Source organism: Theropithecus gelada, chromosome 2 (assembly GCF_003255815.1).
Source record: "Theropithecus gelada isolate Dixy chromosome 2, Tgel_1.0, whole genome shotgun sequence".
Taxonomy (NCBI): Eukaryota; Metazoa; Chordata; class Mammalia; order Primates; family Cercopithecidae; genus Theropithecus; species Theropithecus gelada.
The window spans coordinates 106,193,121-106,209,426 of record NC_037669.1 but is presented as its reverse complement, the minus strand read 5'-3'; the positions used below and the strand labels follow the sequence as shown (position 1 = coordinate 106,209,426).

Below are 16,306 nucleotides of genomic sequence, written 5' to 3'. Positions count from 1 at the left end.
GGTACGTGACTGTAATCCCCAGCTACTTGAGAGGCTGAGGCAGAAGAATCGCTTGAACCTGGGAGGCGGAGGTTGCAGTAAGCCGAGATCGCGCCACTGCACTCCAGCCTGGGCGACAGAGGGAGACTCCATCTCAAAAAAAAAAAAAAAAAAAGTTTTAGTGGGTCTGTCATGATTCGCAAATGTAGAAACCTGATGATTTTCCAATGCCTAGTTCTGGCCTCCAAAGACAGCCCCCAGTGGGTCATTATTATACACAAAGATGGCCTGAAGATGAATACAAAGCCATTCATTCATTCATTCATTCATTCATTCACGCATGCCTGTATTCTGCAAACATTTATCAAGGCCTACCACAAGCCAGGCACTAGGCTGGAGGCTAGGAGCATAAAGATGAATAAGACACAGTTCCAGGCCGGGCACAGTGGCTTATGTCTGTAATTCCAGCACTTTGGGAGGCCGAGGCAGGCAGATAACTTGAGGGCAGGAGTTCGAGACCAGCCTGGCCAACATAGTGAAACCCCCATCTCTACTAAAAAATACAAAAAATTAGCTGGGCTTGGTGGCGGGCGCCTGTAATCCCAGCTATTGGGCTGAGGCACGAGAATCGCCTGAACTCGGTATGGGGAGGTTGCAGTGAGCTGAGATGGCGCCACTGCACTCCAGCCTGGGCGAGAGAGCGAGTCTCCTCAAAAGCAACAACAACAATAACAAAGCCAAATGAAGTTAATATTTCACAGTGGGCTAGACACAGTTACACAGACTTTATACAGGCGGCAATCAAGCGTCCTGGACTTCAAGAAATCTACTTTGTCTGTCGCGCCACGCAGCCAACTGGAGTGTCACTGTGGGTTCTATTTATACCGTTATGAGAAAAACCTATGGCCAAGGAAAACTCGGTATCTCGGGTCGCAAACCGCCCATCTACGGCAGCGAGCGTACCCAAACGCCACACGGCGAAGTCCCGCTGGTTGCAGGAAACTCCGAAGAGGTCGGGGACCAGGAGTGCCTATGGCACGAGGGAGGCTGGGAATTGTAGTCTCCGCCTGCCTCCGAGGGCGGGGTCAGGGGGCGGGGCTCTCAGGCCGTGTGTGTGGATGGGTCGCCGAGCGCCCCCGGCTCGCCCCGGCGTTTCCGGTCGCGGGTGGCCTCTGGAGGAGGAGGGGCGCCGCGGCCGACGCGCGCGAGGCGGTCTGGGAAAAAGGGCGGTGCGAGCGGGTGCGCGCGCAGCGGGCCGGCAGTGGCGGCGGAGATGGAGGAGGGAGGCCGGGACAAGGCGCCGGTGCAGCCCCAGCAGCCCCCAGCGGCGGCCCCCGGCGGCACGGACGAGAAGCCGAGCGGCAAGGAGCGGCGGGATGCTGGGGACAAGGACAAAGAACAGGAGCTGGTGAGGCGCGACCCCGAGAGCTGGCGGAGGAGGCCGCGGGGCTGAGTCACGGCGGCTCCACAGGCCTCAGGCCCGACACCCAACGACCCCACCGCACCAGGGAGAGGGCGGTTGGGGCGACCCTCGGGACTCCCGGCACCCTGCCTCTCTGCTCCTCATTCTCCGTTCCGCGCTGTCACCTCCGCCGTCTCCACCAACCCTCACCACCGCCGCGTGAGGTGGACTCGGGCGGGTCATTGTCACCTCCGTTTTCTAGAGTGGCTTTCAAGTAGAGCCTGGTTCAGAACCCAGGCTGATTTCCCACCAGGGCTTCCTATTCCCACTGTTTCCTTGCCCACCTGGCCCCTCCTAAGAAGGCAGGCTTATTCTCCACCTGCCCCGGGTAAGTGGGAGGAGGACGTCTTTGGGATTCCTTCTCTTCATGAGCTGCTTCTCCCAACCCTCCAGTCTGAGGAGGACAAACAGCTTCAAGATGAACTGGAGATGCTCGTGGAACGACTGGGGGTGAGTCACGATGTTAACACGATTCGGACATGTTTGGATCTTTCCCACTTGTTTGTTTTATTCTGTTTTGAGGCAACTGCTGTGTGCGGTGGACTGTATTTTAGAGTCAGTGTTATGATGATGTTGGGAGGCAGGAGAGTTACAAAGGGTATTCGTGCAGTTTTGCAGCTTTCTCTTGTGGGAGAAGCAGAGTTCTTAACTCTTAACTTGGGTCATTTGTTTTTGTGCCAGGCAGGGTGCAGGGAGTTGAGGAATCACAGATGAATGAATAAGACACGGCTATTTCCTTGGAGGAGTTGTTAAGTTAAATATCTCTGTATTATGACTTGAAGGGGTGTGACTCCTTTTTGTCTGAGCCCTGTCTTCTCTTGATCAGGAGAAGGACACATCCCTGTATCGACCAGCGCTGGAGGAATTGCGAAGGCAAATTCGTTCTTCTACAACTTCCATGACTTCAGTGCCCAAGCCTCTCAAATTTCTGCGTCCACACTATGGCAAACTGAAGGAAATCTATGAGAACATGGCCCCTGGGGAGAATAAGGTAAAACAGTTTCAAACCTGGTGGAGGCCTAGTTTAGGAATTCCTTTTTACCCAGACCATGGGGGTGCTCATTGTGAGTCACAGGCAGCCTGATAGACCTAAGCCCTGATCTATTTGAGCAGAGTTCATCACAGTCAAAATATCCATAAAAGAGCTGAAAGGAAGATCAACTTCTCAGAAGACACCGTTTCTGTTATTTGTGTTGGACTTTGGGGTTTCATTATAATGGTTTATTTTTAACTTATGTTTAATCTTGGTTTTTCTCTTTCCTTCTATCCCATGCACATTCATTTATCTCTAAAATATGTTCCACATTCAGTCACTTCTGTGCTTGCTGGTACAACCCTCATCCTGGAAATGTTCAGTTTTCGCATGGGCTATTGCAGCACCTCTTAACTGATGTTGCTTTTGTCCTTTGTTCCTACACAGTCTGTCTCTTATGTAGCAGCTATTGTGATCTTTCTCAGTTATGGGTCTTTTCTGCTTAAAACCTTTTAATCGTTTATAATTGCCATTAAAGTAAAATTGAGAGCCTCCATTTTTCTCCACATTATCCCTTGTTTATCACCCTTCAGCTGTGTTAGTTTAAAAGGAAGATAGTGGCTGGGTATGGTGGCTCACACCTGTAACCCTAGCACTTTGGGAGGCCGAGGGGTGGATCACCTGAGGTCAGGAGTTTGAGACCAGCCTGGCCAACATGGTGAAACCCTGTCTCTACTAAAAATACAAAAAAAAAAAAAATTAACTGCGTGTGGTGGTGGGCACCTGTAATCCCAGCTACTCAGGAGACTGAGGCAGGAGAATTGCTTGAACCCTGGAGGCAGAGGTTGCAGTGAGCCGAGCGCACCATTGCACTGCATTACTCCATCCTGAGAGCGAAACTGCAACTCAAAAAAAAAAAAAAAAAAAAAAAAATGGAGATAGCAACACCAACCTTGGTTTTTGTGAGGTTTAGCTTAGATAACGTGTTAAATTTCTAGTACAGAGATTGGTATATAGTTAATAGTTAAATTTTGGAGATAACGATCTTGATTCCACAAGGCATGTTCCCTTTATGCTGGACTGTTGGGTTTGACTTCAAAGGACTGTTTTCTTTATAGCGTTTTGCTGCTGACATCATCTCTGTTTTGGCCATGACCATGAGTGGGGAGCGTGAGTGCCTCAAGTATCGGCTAGTGGGCTCCCAGGAGGAATTGGCATCATGGGGTCATGAGTATGTCAGGTAAGATCTTTCTTCTTGGGAATCTGAAGGGGGCTCTGAGGCTCTGAGATAATTCAGAATTCTCTTGTGGAGTACCATCTGTCTTGGAGTATCAGTGTATTGAATTTCCCAGACACTGGATTCCTTGACCCACAGAGAAGTGCTTCCCCTGAAGCTGTGCTCCCTTAATCGTCTGGGCGTATCTGTAGGCATCTGGCAGGAGAAGTGGCTAAGGAGTGGCAGGAGCTGGATGACGCGGAGAAGGTCCAGCGGGAGCCACTGCTCACTCTGGTGAAGGAAATTGTCCCCTACAACATGGCCCACAATGCAGAGCATGAGGCCTGTGACCTGCTTATGGAAATTGAGCAGGTGGACATGCTCGAGAAGGACATTGATGAGAATGCATACGCAAAGGTCTGCCTTTATCTTACCAGGTGAGTGAACATGATAGGGATGGGTGGCAGGCATGCCCTCCTCAGCACCTCTCTCTCTCAATTGTGCCTCCTCTATTTTCCCAGAGCATTTGCTCAAGCATAGCATCACGCTGTAGTTAATCTGTTGATGTCTGAGTTTCTTGAGGACAGAGACTTTGTGTCTTCTTAGTACTAACATCTAGCACAGTGCCTGGTGTGTAGTAGGTATTCATTATTTATTTTGGGTAAGTGAATTCAATGGGGAAAATGAGTGCCTGGCACTTTCTGAATTCTTTGTTACTTTTACTTTTGTAGTTGTGTGAATTACGTGCCTGAGCCTGAGAACTCAGCCCTACTGCGTTGTGCCCTGGGTGTGTTCCGAAAGTTTAGCCGGTTCCCTGAAGCTCTGAGATTGGCATTGATGCTCAATGACATGGAGTTGGTAGAAGACATCTTCACCTCCTGCAAGGATGTGTATGTAGGGAAGAAGTTGGCAAAGAGATAAGCTCACGAATAGGACATTTGCATAAAGAGCTGGGACTTGTAGTTTCTGGTTAGGGCTTGAGGGGTTTTCCTGTGCCCTTAGTGGGCAGTGGTGAGCAGATGTACGGACTCTCTCCACAGGGTAGTACAGAAACAGATGGCATTCATGCTAGGCCGGCATGGGGTGTTCCTGGAGCTAAGTGAAGACGTTGAGGAGTATGAGGACCTGACAGAGATCATGTCCAATGTACAGCTCAACAGCAACTTCTTGGCCTTAGCTCGGGAGGTGAGACTGCCCTTTTTTCATCAAGGCCTTTTTATCATAATTCTACCTGCCATTTCACCTCGCCGACTATACCTCTGACTAGACTCTCCTTGATTAGAATTGCCATTCAGTGGGATAGCAGAAGGGACAGCTGGGGGAGTTCTAGGGGAGCAGTTGTGACCCTCTGACTTCTCTTCAGCTGGACATCATGGAGCCCAAGGTGCCTGATGACATCTACAAAACCCACCTAGAGAACAACAGTGAGTATCCCTCTCTGTGTATGGGAGTTGGGGGATTGTAGTTACGCCCCTTGTATTGGGAGTGATGGCTTGGCCAACATGCTTATCCTACTGAGCTCAGAATCCCCATGAACTTTTTTTCAGGTCACTGCTTGGGGGTATAGGTAGAGGATACTAAAGGACTAGTTCAGAACCAGAAACCAGCTGCCATGCTGTGTTTCTTTCCTGTCCTAGCTGAAACCTTCTTTCCTCTCCCTCCTGTTGCAGGGTTTGGGGGCAGTGGCTCTCAGGTGGACTCTGCCCGCATGAACCTGGCCTCCTCTTTTGTGAATGGCTTTGTGAATGCAGCTTTTGGCCAAGACAAGCTGCTAACAGATGATGGCAACAAATGGCTTTACAAGAACAAGGACCATGGTATAATTCCATTCCTGCTTTGTCTTTTGTTTTGCTTTGATCACTTCTTTTGTCCTCTTGGAGTCATAAGTTATCTGACAAGGGATCCACCGTGCAGTTCTTTGGAGAGCTCTTTATAATAACAGGATCCTCAGGATAGGACCATTTTAAAACTAATAGATTCTTCCCTGGTATAGGAATGTTGAGTGCAGCTGCATCTCTTGGGATGATTCTGCTGTGGGATGTGGATGGTGGCCTCACCCAGATTGACAAGTACCTGTACTCCTCTGAGGACTACATTAAGGTTCGTCTACATACAGCCTGCTCATGGGGACTTCCCCCTTCCATATTCTATTGCTTAGCAGTGCCTCTCTTGCACTGATGAGGTCTGCCCAGTTTTTAACTCCAGTTAGGGCAGGTGCTGCAGTGAGGCCCATGTTGCATCCTTTGTGGTGAGGAAGGTAGAGTATCCTGAGTGAAGAATCTGTTTACTCTTTGTAGTCAGGAGCTCTTCTTGCCTGTGGCATAGTGAACTCTGGGGTCCGGAATGAGTGTGACCCTGCTCTGGCACTGCTCTCAGACTATGTTCTCCACAACAGCAACACCATGAGACTTGGTTCCATCTTTGGGTAAGGTTCCTCACTTTTCTTTCTGGTAGTGCTCAGCCTGTACACTCTGGAGAACAGGAATTGGGCCCTTTTCACCTATATTGCCAAGGGCTACCACTATGCCTACTGGGTATCTGACTCTTGGTGAATGTTTGTTGAAATGGTGAATGAATGACCGATTCTCTTTTTGTTCTTTTCTTGCTGCATCCTTGGGTATGTGTTGGGAACCGCCTTCCCATGGCTTTTGCAGGCTAGGCTTGGCCTATGCTGGCTCAAATCGTGAAGATGTCCTAACACTGCTGCTGCCTGTGATGGGAGATTCAAAGTCCAGTATGGAGGTAAGTAGAGGCTAGTGAGCATTTAGAGTAAGTAGGGAAGGTGCTTTGAGTCCTACTTTGTCTGATAAATAATGAAAAAGAAGTAAGTGTGTGCATGTGTGCATACGTGTACATGCCTCTTTGTGTGTATTGAGGGGTGTCACCTCAGTGAAACCCCTTGATCTGGAATTCTAAGCCTCTGGTGGTTTTAAGGCTAAAGAGTTAACATTTTAGGCCTGGTGCAGTGGCCTGTGCCTGTAATCCCAGCACTTTGGGAGGCTGAAGTGGGCAGATCACTTGAGCCCAGCAGTTTGAGACCAACCTGGGCAAGACTGTGAAACCCCATCTCTACCAAAAATACACAGAAAAATTAGCCGGGTGTGGTGGCACTCGCCGATAGTCCCAGCTACTAGGGAGGCTGAGGTAGGAGAATTGCTTGAACCTGGAGGTGGAGGTTGCAGTGAGCTGAGATTGTGCCACTGCACTCCAGCCTGGGTGACAGAGTGAGACCCTGTCTTTAAAAAAAAAAAAAAAACAACAAAAGTTAACATTTTAGTATTGCGTTCTGTCTCTTGGAATGTCTGAGAAACTACTTGGACTAGAGTGAAGTGTAACTTAACACAGCCTGGGATTGATGATTCTCCTTAGTATTACAGACGTTGGTCAGCCTTAAATGTTCATACTTGTGCAGCGTCATTAATGGATAAATATAGCATGGTGGCTAGTGGCATAGGTTTTAGGGTCAGAAAGTCTTGAGTTCAAATCTTGCCACCTCTGCTTATAAGCAGTATGATCTTGAACAAGTAATTCATTCTCTTCAGGCCATATTTTTCTCATCCATAAACGGGGATAACAGCCAGGTGCGGTGGCTCACGCCTGTAATCCCAGCACTTTGGGAGGCTGAGGCGGGCGGATCACAAGGTCAAGAGATCAAGACCATCCTGGCCAACGTGGTGAAACCCCGTCTCTACTAAATACAAAAATTAGCTGGGTATGGTGGCGTGCACCTGTAGTCCCAGCTACTCGGGAGGCTAAGGCAGGAGAATCACTTGAACCCAGGAGGCAGAGATTGCGGTGAGCCGAGATTGCGCCACTGCACTCCAGCCTGGCGATAGAGCGAGACTCTGTCTCAAAAAAAAAAAAAAAAAAAAAGCAGTGCAGGGGATAACCTCAGGACCTGTGATCCTGGGGTTGTCATGAGGGTTAAATGTCGATAGTACGCAAAACAGTTGGCCTAGTGGCTGGCATATAGTATATATTCAATGAGTAATGGCTACTATTGTTATTTTGATCTACCATCAAAAAGGGATTATAAACTAATGTTATTAGTGAGAATATCTTGCAGTGGACTGTAGAAATAGGCTATCTTGAATCGACATAAATGTTTTAATAACTTACTGTGTGTAATACTGATTTTCCTACCTCTAGGTGGCAGGTGTGACAGCTCTAGCCTGTGGAATGATAGCAGTGGGGTCCTGCAATGGAGATGTAACTTCCACTATCCTTCAGACCATCATGGAGAAGTCAGAGACTGAGCTCAAGGACACTTATGCTCGTTGGCTTCCTCTTGGACTGGGTCTCAACCACCTGGGTGAGGGAATGTTTCTATTTGAGCAAAGAGCTGACAGTAACTGGATACAACAGGGAGGGTTTATGTGTCAGGCTGTGCTGGATGGAGGCAAGTATCCTCAGACCCCTTGAATCTGTCCTGTAGGGAAGGGTGAGGCTATCGAGGCAATCCTGGCTGCATTGGAGGTTGTGTCAGAGCCATTCCGCAGTTTTGCCAACACACTGGTGGATGTGTGTGCATATGCAGGTCTGTGTCTTTGTGAGTCTGTTTTGTGCTTCCCCAGTGACTCCTCACTTCTTTCTTGGTCCTTATTTTCAGGTTGTTTCTCCTTTCTCCTTCATTGTGATCTGCTCTAGATTCTTTAGACTTACACTGTTTTCCAAAGCATTTCCTTGGTAACTTCTCATTTCTGTCCGTTCTCCCTCACCACCCTGATGCAGGCTCTGGGAATGTGCTGAAGGTGCAGCAGCTGCTCCACATTTGTAGCGAACACTTTGACTCCAAAGAGAAGGAGGAAGACAAAGACAAGAAAGAAAAGAAGGACAAGGACAAAAAGGAAGCCCCTGCAGACATGGGAGCACATCAGGTTATATGGGCAGCTGGGCACTTTCAGAGAGGCTGTGAGAAGAGATAAGCATACAGGGGAACTGGGTTTGGTTTTTGCTTTAGAGCCCCTCTGGGTATTGCCACGTAGTGAAATAGCGTGAGACTGGGTTCTGTATGTAAGGGGTAAGGGTGTTCCCCACAGGATGGCTTTTTATTTTCAGATGGGACTTGAGGCAAGGGTGACTGTTTTTTATTCCTTGAGCTTAGTGGGTTCTGGTGTCTCTTCAATTGCAGGGAGTAGCTGTTCTGGGGATTGCCCTTATTGCTATGGGGGAGGAGATTGGTGCAGAGATGGCACTACGAACCTTTGGCCACTTGGTGAGTATAGCATGAAGAAAATTGGAATATATTGGTTTTGATGACCTGGGGTTCCCCAGAGAAGACTTTTCTGATGGGTTTTCTTGGTGGACAGGTGGTCTTTTTGCTGTGCCTTTTCTTTTTTTTCTTTTTTTTTGGAAACGGAGTTTCGCTGTTGTTGCTCAGGCTAGAGTGCAATGGCATGGTCTTGGCTCACTGCAACCTCTGCCTCCTGGGTTCAAGTGATACTCCTGCCTCAGCCTCCCAAGTAGCTGGGACTGCAGGTGCACACCACCATGCCCAGCTAATTTTTGTATTTTTAGTAAAGACAGGGTTTCACCATCTTGGCCAGGATGGTCTCAATCTCTTGACCTCGTGATCCAACCGCCTCGGCCTCCCAAAGTGCTGGGATTACAGGTGTGAGCCACCGCGCCTGGCCTGCTGTGCCTTTTCTTTTTTTTTTTTTTTTTTGAGACGGAGTCTCGCGCTGCGTCACCCAGGCTGGAGTGCAGTGGCGCGATCTCGGCTCACTGCAAGCTCCGCCTCCCAGGTTCAGGCCATTTTCCTGCCTCAGCCTCCGAGTAGCTGGGACTACAGGCGCCCGCCACCACGCCCGGCTAGTTTTTTGTATTTTTAGTAGAGACGGGGTTTCACCATGTTAGCCAGGATGGTCTCGATCTCCTGACCTCGTGATCCACCCGCCTCGGCCTCCCAAAGTGCTGGGATTACAGGCTTGAGCCACCGCGCCCGGCCCTGCTGTGCCTTTTCTACAGAAGTTAAGACCCCCTTTTACCCATCAGTCCACTCCTACTTGTTTTTACTGCATTCCTCTTTACTGTTGTATTTTCTTGGATCATCAGCTGAGATATGGGGAGCCTACACTCCGGAGGGCTGTACCTTTAGCACTGGCCCTCATCTCTGTTTCAAATCCACGACTCAACATCCTGGATACCCTAAGCAAATTCTCTCATGATGCTGATCCAGAAGTTTCCTATAACTCCATTTTTGCCATGGGCATGGTGGGCAGTGGTGAGTATCGGGCAGAAGAAGATCATAAACAGATTGGGGGAAGATTTGAGGCCCCTTTTTTCACTTCTGTAATGCTTAACATTTCCAGGTACCAATAATGCCCGTCTGGCTGCAATGCTGCGCCAGTTAGCTCAATATCATGCCAAGGACCCAAACAACCTCTTCATGGTGCGCTTGGCACAGGTAAAGAATAGAACTCTTCTCCACAGAGCATGCCAGGGAAGTATCTGTGGTGATAGAAGGAGGAACATGGAGTGCTGGCCCAGGAGGAAAGATGTGACCACGTGGGAGATTTCTGTTTGGCTGGGTTAGGCAATGATTCCTCAGTGGTGACTCCTCACCTCTACTTCCCTCTGTTTTTTTCAGGGCCTGACACATTTAGGGAAGGGTACCCTTACCCTCTGCCCCTACCACAGTGACCGGCAGCTTATGAGTCAAGTGGCGGTGGCTGGGCTGCTCACTGTGCTTGTCTCTTTCCTGGATGTTCGAAACAGTGAGTTCCTGTCAGAAATTTTATATCATAGCATGTAGTGCTCTGACTCCACCCTTTCCAGGACCACTTGGATAATTTAGGTTCAAGACCCCAAGTTAGCTCTGTATCACTCTAAGTTCCTGAGATTCTTTGGGCCTTTCATCACCCACACTTTCGATCTGGCCTGAAGAGGCTTGAGGGTGGTGTGCCCTGCATCTGCTCCTAAGTCACTGGGGAAATGCGATTTTCAAGTCTAAGGGCTGTAAGCAAAGTGAGGTGGGGGTATCTCTGGGTTAGTAGTAGGGTATTTGAGGGGAGGAGTATGGATTCAGTCGTATGACAGGGGTTAAAGGGTTAGGGCTGAGGTGGGCTCTAGTGTTTCTGGCCAGGCCTGCCCTTTTGTCTCCCAGCTTTTTGTCCTGTCTGCTTCCCTCAGTTATTCTAGGCAAATCACACTATGTATTGTATGGGCTGGTGGCTGCCATGCAGCCCCGAATGCTGGTTACGTTTGATGAGGAGCTGCGGCCATTGCCAGTGTCTGTCCGTGTGGGCCAGGTGAGAGGTTGAGTAGAGGGGAGGGCTCAGGCTGTATTCCCAAACTGGAAAATGTACATATACTTGCTTTGCTGAAACTAGCGTGGGCAGTGGGTTGTTGCTACTTTTCCATCTTTTCAATTTTCTTACCCTACAGGCAGTGGATGTGGTGGGCCAGGCTGGCAAGCCGAAGACCATCACAGGGTTCCAGACACATACAACCCCAGTGTTGTTGGCCCACGGGGAACGGGCAGAATTGGCCACTGAGGAGTTTCTTCCTGTTACCCCCATTCTGGAAGGTTTTGTTATCCTTCGGAAGAACCCCAATTATGATCTCTAAGTGACCACCAGGGGCTCTAAACTGCAGCTGATGTATCAGCAGGCCATGCATCCTGCTGTCAAGGGTGGACACGGCTGCAGACTTCTGGGGGAATTGTTGCCTCCTGCTCTTTTGTTACTGAGTGAGATAAGGTTGTTCAATAAAGACCTTTATCCCCGAGGCCTCTCTGTGTCTGTTTTCTGGGGTGTCATGGCTGGAGTCAAAACTAGGGTAAGGAGTGGAAGTGAGAGGACATTGTTTGGGGCAACTCTGAGTCTAGGTTAGCAGTGGGGCTGCCCTGGATGGAAAGAACTGAGCCCCTCCCCTCCCCTGGGTGGAAAAAACTAAGCCCCTCCTTTCTAATCATCTTCTGTTTGCATTTTCTTAGAACCCTTGAGAAGCCAGTAAATGTAATGGATCTTCTTCTTGTTTTGTTTTGTTTGAGACAGAGTCTCGCTCTGTCCCCCAGGCTGTCGTGCAGTGGGGCAGTCTCGGCTCACTGCAACCCCTGCCTCCCGGGTTCATGCCCTTCTCCTGCCTCCGCCTCCCGAGTAGCTCCCGCCACCATACCTGTCTAATTTAGTATTTTTAATAGAGACAGGGTTTTGCCGTATTGGCCAGGATGGTCTCAAACTCCTGACCTCAGGTGATCCACCTGCCTTGGCCTCCCAAAATGCTGGGATTACAGGTGTGAGCCACCATGCCCAGCCAGTGGATCTTCCTAGGAGATGCAAACACAAATTTTTACACAAACTCTTCCAAATAACTTTTCAGGGGGCTTGTGGATCCTGTAAATAACCCCCCACCCTCACCCTCCGTCACCAATACACCCTCTTCAAGCCTATCATCTCCTGACCTTGGGCTAAGGATGCCCAAGAGTGGGCAGCCTCATACTTTTGTAACTTGACTTCTGTGCTACTGAATGAAAGGGACATCTTTACCTCCCGCAACCCTCTGTCTCTCTTGGAAGGCTGCTATTTGAGGGATTTCATCACGTTAACATCTTCTAGGATGTCCTTGTAGAAAGTGGATTCAAGAAGGCTTGACCCTCAGCCTCCCAAGTAGGTAAGGTAGGGCTACAGGTGTGTACCTCCACATCTGGCTGTTTTGTTTTCTGGGTTTTTTTTAGAAATAGTCTCACTCATCACTCAGTCTGGAGTGCAGTGGCACAGTCATAGCTCACTGTAGCCTCAAACTCCTGGATTCAAGTGATCCTCCTGACTCAGCCTCCCAAGTAGTAACTAGGACTATAGGCATGAGCCACCACACCTGGCCTATTTTTATTTTTGTAGAGGTGGGGGTTTTGCTATGTTGCCCACGCTGGTCTCTTGGCTTCAAGGGATCCTTCTGCCTCAGCCTCCCAAAGTGTTGGGATCACAGACATGAGCCAGTGTGCCTGGCCAGTTATTTATTTATTTTTTGAGATGGAGTCTCGCTCTGTCGCCCAGGCTGGAGTGCAGTGGTGCGATCTCAGCTCACTGCAGCCTTGGCGTCTGGGATTCAAGTGACTGTCCTGCCTTGGCCTCCTGAGTAGCTGGGACTATAGGCATGTGCCACCATGCCCTGCTAATTTTTGTATTTTTAGTAGAGACGGGGTTTCACCATGTCTGTCAGGGTGGTCTCGATCTGACCTTGTGATCTACCTGCCTCGGCCTCACAAAGTGCTGGGATTACAGGTAAGCCACCATGCCTGGCCCAGTTACTTTATTACTGAAGTTTTTTAGAGACAAAGTTTCACTTTGTGGCCCAGGCTGGAGTGCAGTGGCATGATCAGAGCTCACTGCAGCCTTGAACTTCTAGGCTCAAGTGATCCTCCCACATCAGCCTCTCAGGTAGCTGGGATTACAGGCACGAGACATCAGCAATTTTGGATTGAGTCATCTTGGCAGCCTGTATAAAAAGGTTGAAACAGGACTAAGGAATCCCTGTTGAGCCTCTTTATTGTTCCTGCCATAATCTTCAAGTTAGCATGTGTGATGTGATGAGCCTCTGTTATTATATAATGTGGATACAGTAGTTGCCTTACCTGATTTCCAGTGGTGGTGATGTTAAAATAAATTAGAAAGTGATTTGTAAACCGAAAAGAATAATTCTCTCCCAAATTGTGATTTAGGTGATTATGCATTAGAATAAGACAGTTTCATAGTGGCTTTTAACCTTTCACCTTTAGTTCTTCATTCAGCAGTGAATAGCAACCGAGCCTTACTCTGCATCAGACATTAGTCTATGGGGATGCAAATAGAGAAAAAAAAATCTATGCTCAAAAAGTTTAATGCAATGACGAAAACAATTGTGATGGATACCAGGGTGTGAACAAGGTACCCTGGGATCACTGAGATGGGGCCTAAGTGCCTGGGGCGGTCAGGGATGACTTTGAGGAAGCTTATATGCTTAGAGGAAGATAAGTTTGTACAGAGGAAAAGAGGGAAGAATATCGCTAAGGGAGTAGCAAAGGCAAGAAGGAGGAAAAGCTATTTTCAGAAACTTACTGATAATTTCGTTTGGCTAAATGCATAGGGGCCAGGGAAAAGTGTGGCAGGAGATACAGCTAGAAATTCAGGCTCAGACCAGGTTTACAAGAGCTTTGTTGTGCTAAGAATTTGACAGTATCTTTCAATGGGGCCCATTGAATGCAAGCAGAAAAGTGATGTGATCAGCTATCTGGGTGAGAAAGCTAACCCTGGAGAGCAGGAGAGCAGGCAAGGAAAATGAATGCTTGAACTAATGCAGTTGAAATGGGGACATGGGGAAGGGTAGAATAGTTATTTTTTAAAAGATAAAATCAATAAGACTTGATTTTGATCCAAATACCAATAGGACCTGGTGTCTGATTAGATGTAGTGTATGGATGGAGAAGGAATATAGGATGAATCCCAGATTTTCAGGTTAGGCACTATCCATTAGGTAAGCAACAATATATTTGGGGGACTTGATTGAGTAAGGAAAGTCAACAAATTCTGGCCAGGTAACAAGTATCAGAGTTTGGATGAAAACCCAAGCTATCTGACCTGTGGATTTGGCTCTGGATGATGGTCCCCGGCCTCTGTCAGTGTTTTTTGTTTTTTGTTTTGAGACGGAGTTTCACTCTTGTTGCCCAGGCTAGAGTGCAATGGCAGGATCTCGGCTCACTGCAACCTCTGCCTCCCGGGTTCAAGCAATTCTCCTGCCTCAGCCTCCTGAGTAGCTGGGATTACAGGCATGTGCAACCATGCGCAGCTAATTTTTGCATTTTTAGTAGAGACGGGGTTTCTCCATGTTGGTCAGGTTGGTCTCAAACTCCTGACCTCAGGTGATCTGCCTGCCTTAGCCTCCCCAAATACTGGCATTACAGGCGTGAGCCACCGCCCCTGGCCGGCTGTCAGTTTTAGGATTACTTCTCTTCCGTCCTTATTCTTCCATCCTTACGCTTTTGCCCCTCCGTGGGAGTGTCTGCTCTTTTTATATTTTATTTTATTTATTTATTTATTTGAAGCAGAGTCTCACTCTGTCGCCCAGGCTGGAGTGCAGTCGCGATCTCAGGTCACTGCAGCCTCCAACTCCCAGGTTCAAGCGATTCTCCTGCCTTAGCGTCTCCACTAGCTGGGACTACAGGTGCTTGCCACCACATCAGGCTGATATTTCTATCTAGTGTAGAGATGAGGTTTCACCATGCTGGCAAGGGTGGTCCTGAACTCCAGACTTCAGGTGATCTGCCCACCTTGGCCTCCCAAAGTGCTGAAATTACAGGCGTGAGCCACCGTGCCTGGCCTTATTTTTTATCTTTTTTTTTTGAGGCGGAGTCTCACTGTCATCCAGGCTGGAGTGCAGTGGCGCAGTCTTGGTTCACTGCAACCTCCCTCTCCCGGGTTCAAGCAGTTCTCTGCCTCTGCCTCTGCCTCTGCCTCCCGAGTGGCTAGGACTACAGGCGTGTACCACCAGGCCCGGCTAATTTTTTGTATTTTAGTAGAGACGGGGGTTTCACCATGTTGGCCAGGATGGTCTAGATCTTCTGACCTTGTGATCCGCCCACCTCGGCCTCCCAAAGTGCTGGGATTACAGGCGTGAACCACCGCGCCCCGCCCACGATCTTTTTAAACTACAAATCTCATACTACTTGGCCTAGTTAGAATGTTTCTATCCTTTTAATTTCCTTTGTTATAGCCCTTTCAATGACCTAATCTAAATTATTTTCAAAGCCTGCATAATTCGTATTGTATCACGATTTACTTAGGCAGGACTGAGTCTTTAATTTCTTTTCTTTTTTTTTTTTTTGATATGGAGTCTCACCCTGTCGCCAGGTTAGAGTGCAGTGGCACAATCTCGGCTCACTGCAACCTCCGCCTCCCGGGTTCAAGCAATTCTTTGCCTCTGCCTACTGAGTAGCTGGGACTACAGGCGCCCGCCACCAGGCCCGGCTAATTTTTTGTATTTTAGTAGAGACGGGGGATTCGCCATGTTGGCCAGGATGGTCTCGATCTCCTGACCCCGTGATCCGCCCGCCTCGGCTTCCCAAAGTGCTGGGATTGCAGGCGTGAGCCACCGCGCCCGGCCCATGATCTTTTTAAACTACAAATCTCATACTACTTGGCCTAGTTAGAATGTTTCTATCCTTTTAATTTCCTTTGTTATAGCCCTTTCAATGGCCTAATCTAAATTCTTTTCAAAGCCTGCATAATTTGTATTGTATCACGATTTACTCAGGCAAGACCGAGTCTTTAATTTCTTTTCTTTTGTTTTTTGAGATGGGAGTCTCGCCCTGTCGCCAGGTTAGGCTAGAGTGAGGTGGCACAATCTCCGCTCACTGCAACCTCTGCTTCCCGGGGTCAAGCAATTCTCCTGCCTCAGCCTCCCGAGTAGCTGGGACTACAGGCACACGCCACCACGCCCCGGTAATTTTTGTATTTTTAGTGGAGACGAGGGTTCACCATGTTGGCCAGGATGGTCTCGATCTCTTGACCTCGTGATCCGCCCACCTTGGCCTCCAAAAGTGCTGGGATTACAAGCGTGAGCCACTGCGCCCGCTTTTTTTTTTTTTTGCCAAGTCTTTAATTTCAGTTTCTCAGGCCCCAACCAGCACTTCGCCTTGTACTTAGCATGCACTCAATAAATGGTTGCTTAAAGTATGAATGAACTAAAGAATCGCGGAACA

General features: G+C 48.6%; 2 protein-coding genes across 2 annotated transcripts in view; both read left to right on the top strand.

The window, feature by feature from the left end:
- EIF2B5 (eukaryotic translation initiation factor 2B subunit epsilon) overlaps positions 1–16,306 on the top strand; it is a 566,918-nt gene that overhangs the window by 173,028 nt on the left and 377,584 nt on the right. The window lies entirely within an intron of this gene.
- Positions 704–11,360, top strand: PSMD2 (proteasome 26S subunit, non-ATPase 2). The gene is made up of 21 exons (XM_025375139.1): positions 704–1,387; positions 1,835–1,891; positions 2,268–2,432; positions 3,533–3,654; positions 3,843–4,067; positions 4,362–4,520; positions 4,671–4,815; positions 4,994–5,054; positions 5,301–5,447; positions 5,624–5,730; positions 5,928–6,055; positions 6,285–6,372; positions 7,780–7,942; positions 8,066–8,167; positions 8,362–8,507; positions 8,762–8,845; positions 9,685–9,853; positions 9,942–10,036; positions 10,220–10,346; positions 10,762–10,880; positions 11,017–11,360. Exons 1-21 carry the CDS (start codon positions 1,253–1,255, stop codon positions 11,197–11,199), a joined length of 2,727 nt encoding a protein of 908 aa, XP_025230924.1. The 5' UTR covers positions 704–1,252; the 3' UTR covers positions 11,200–11,360.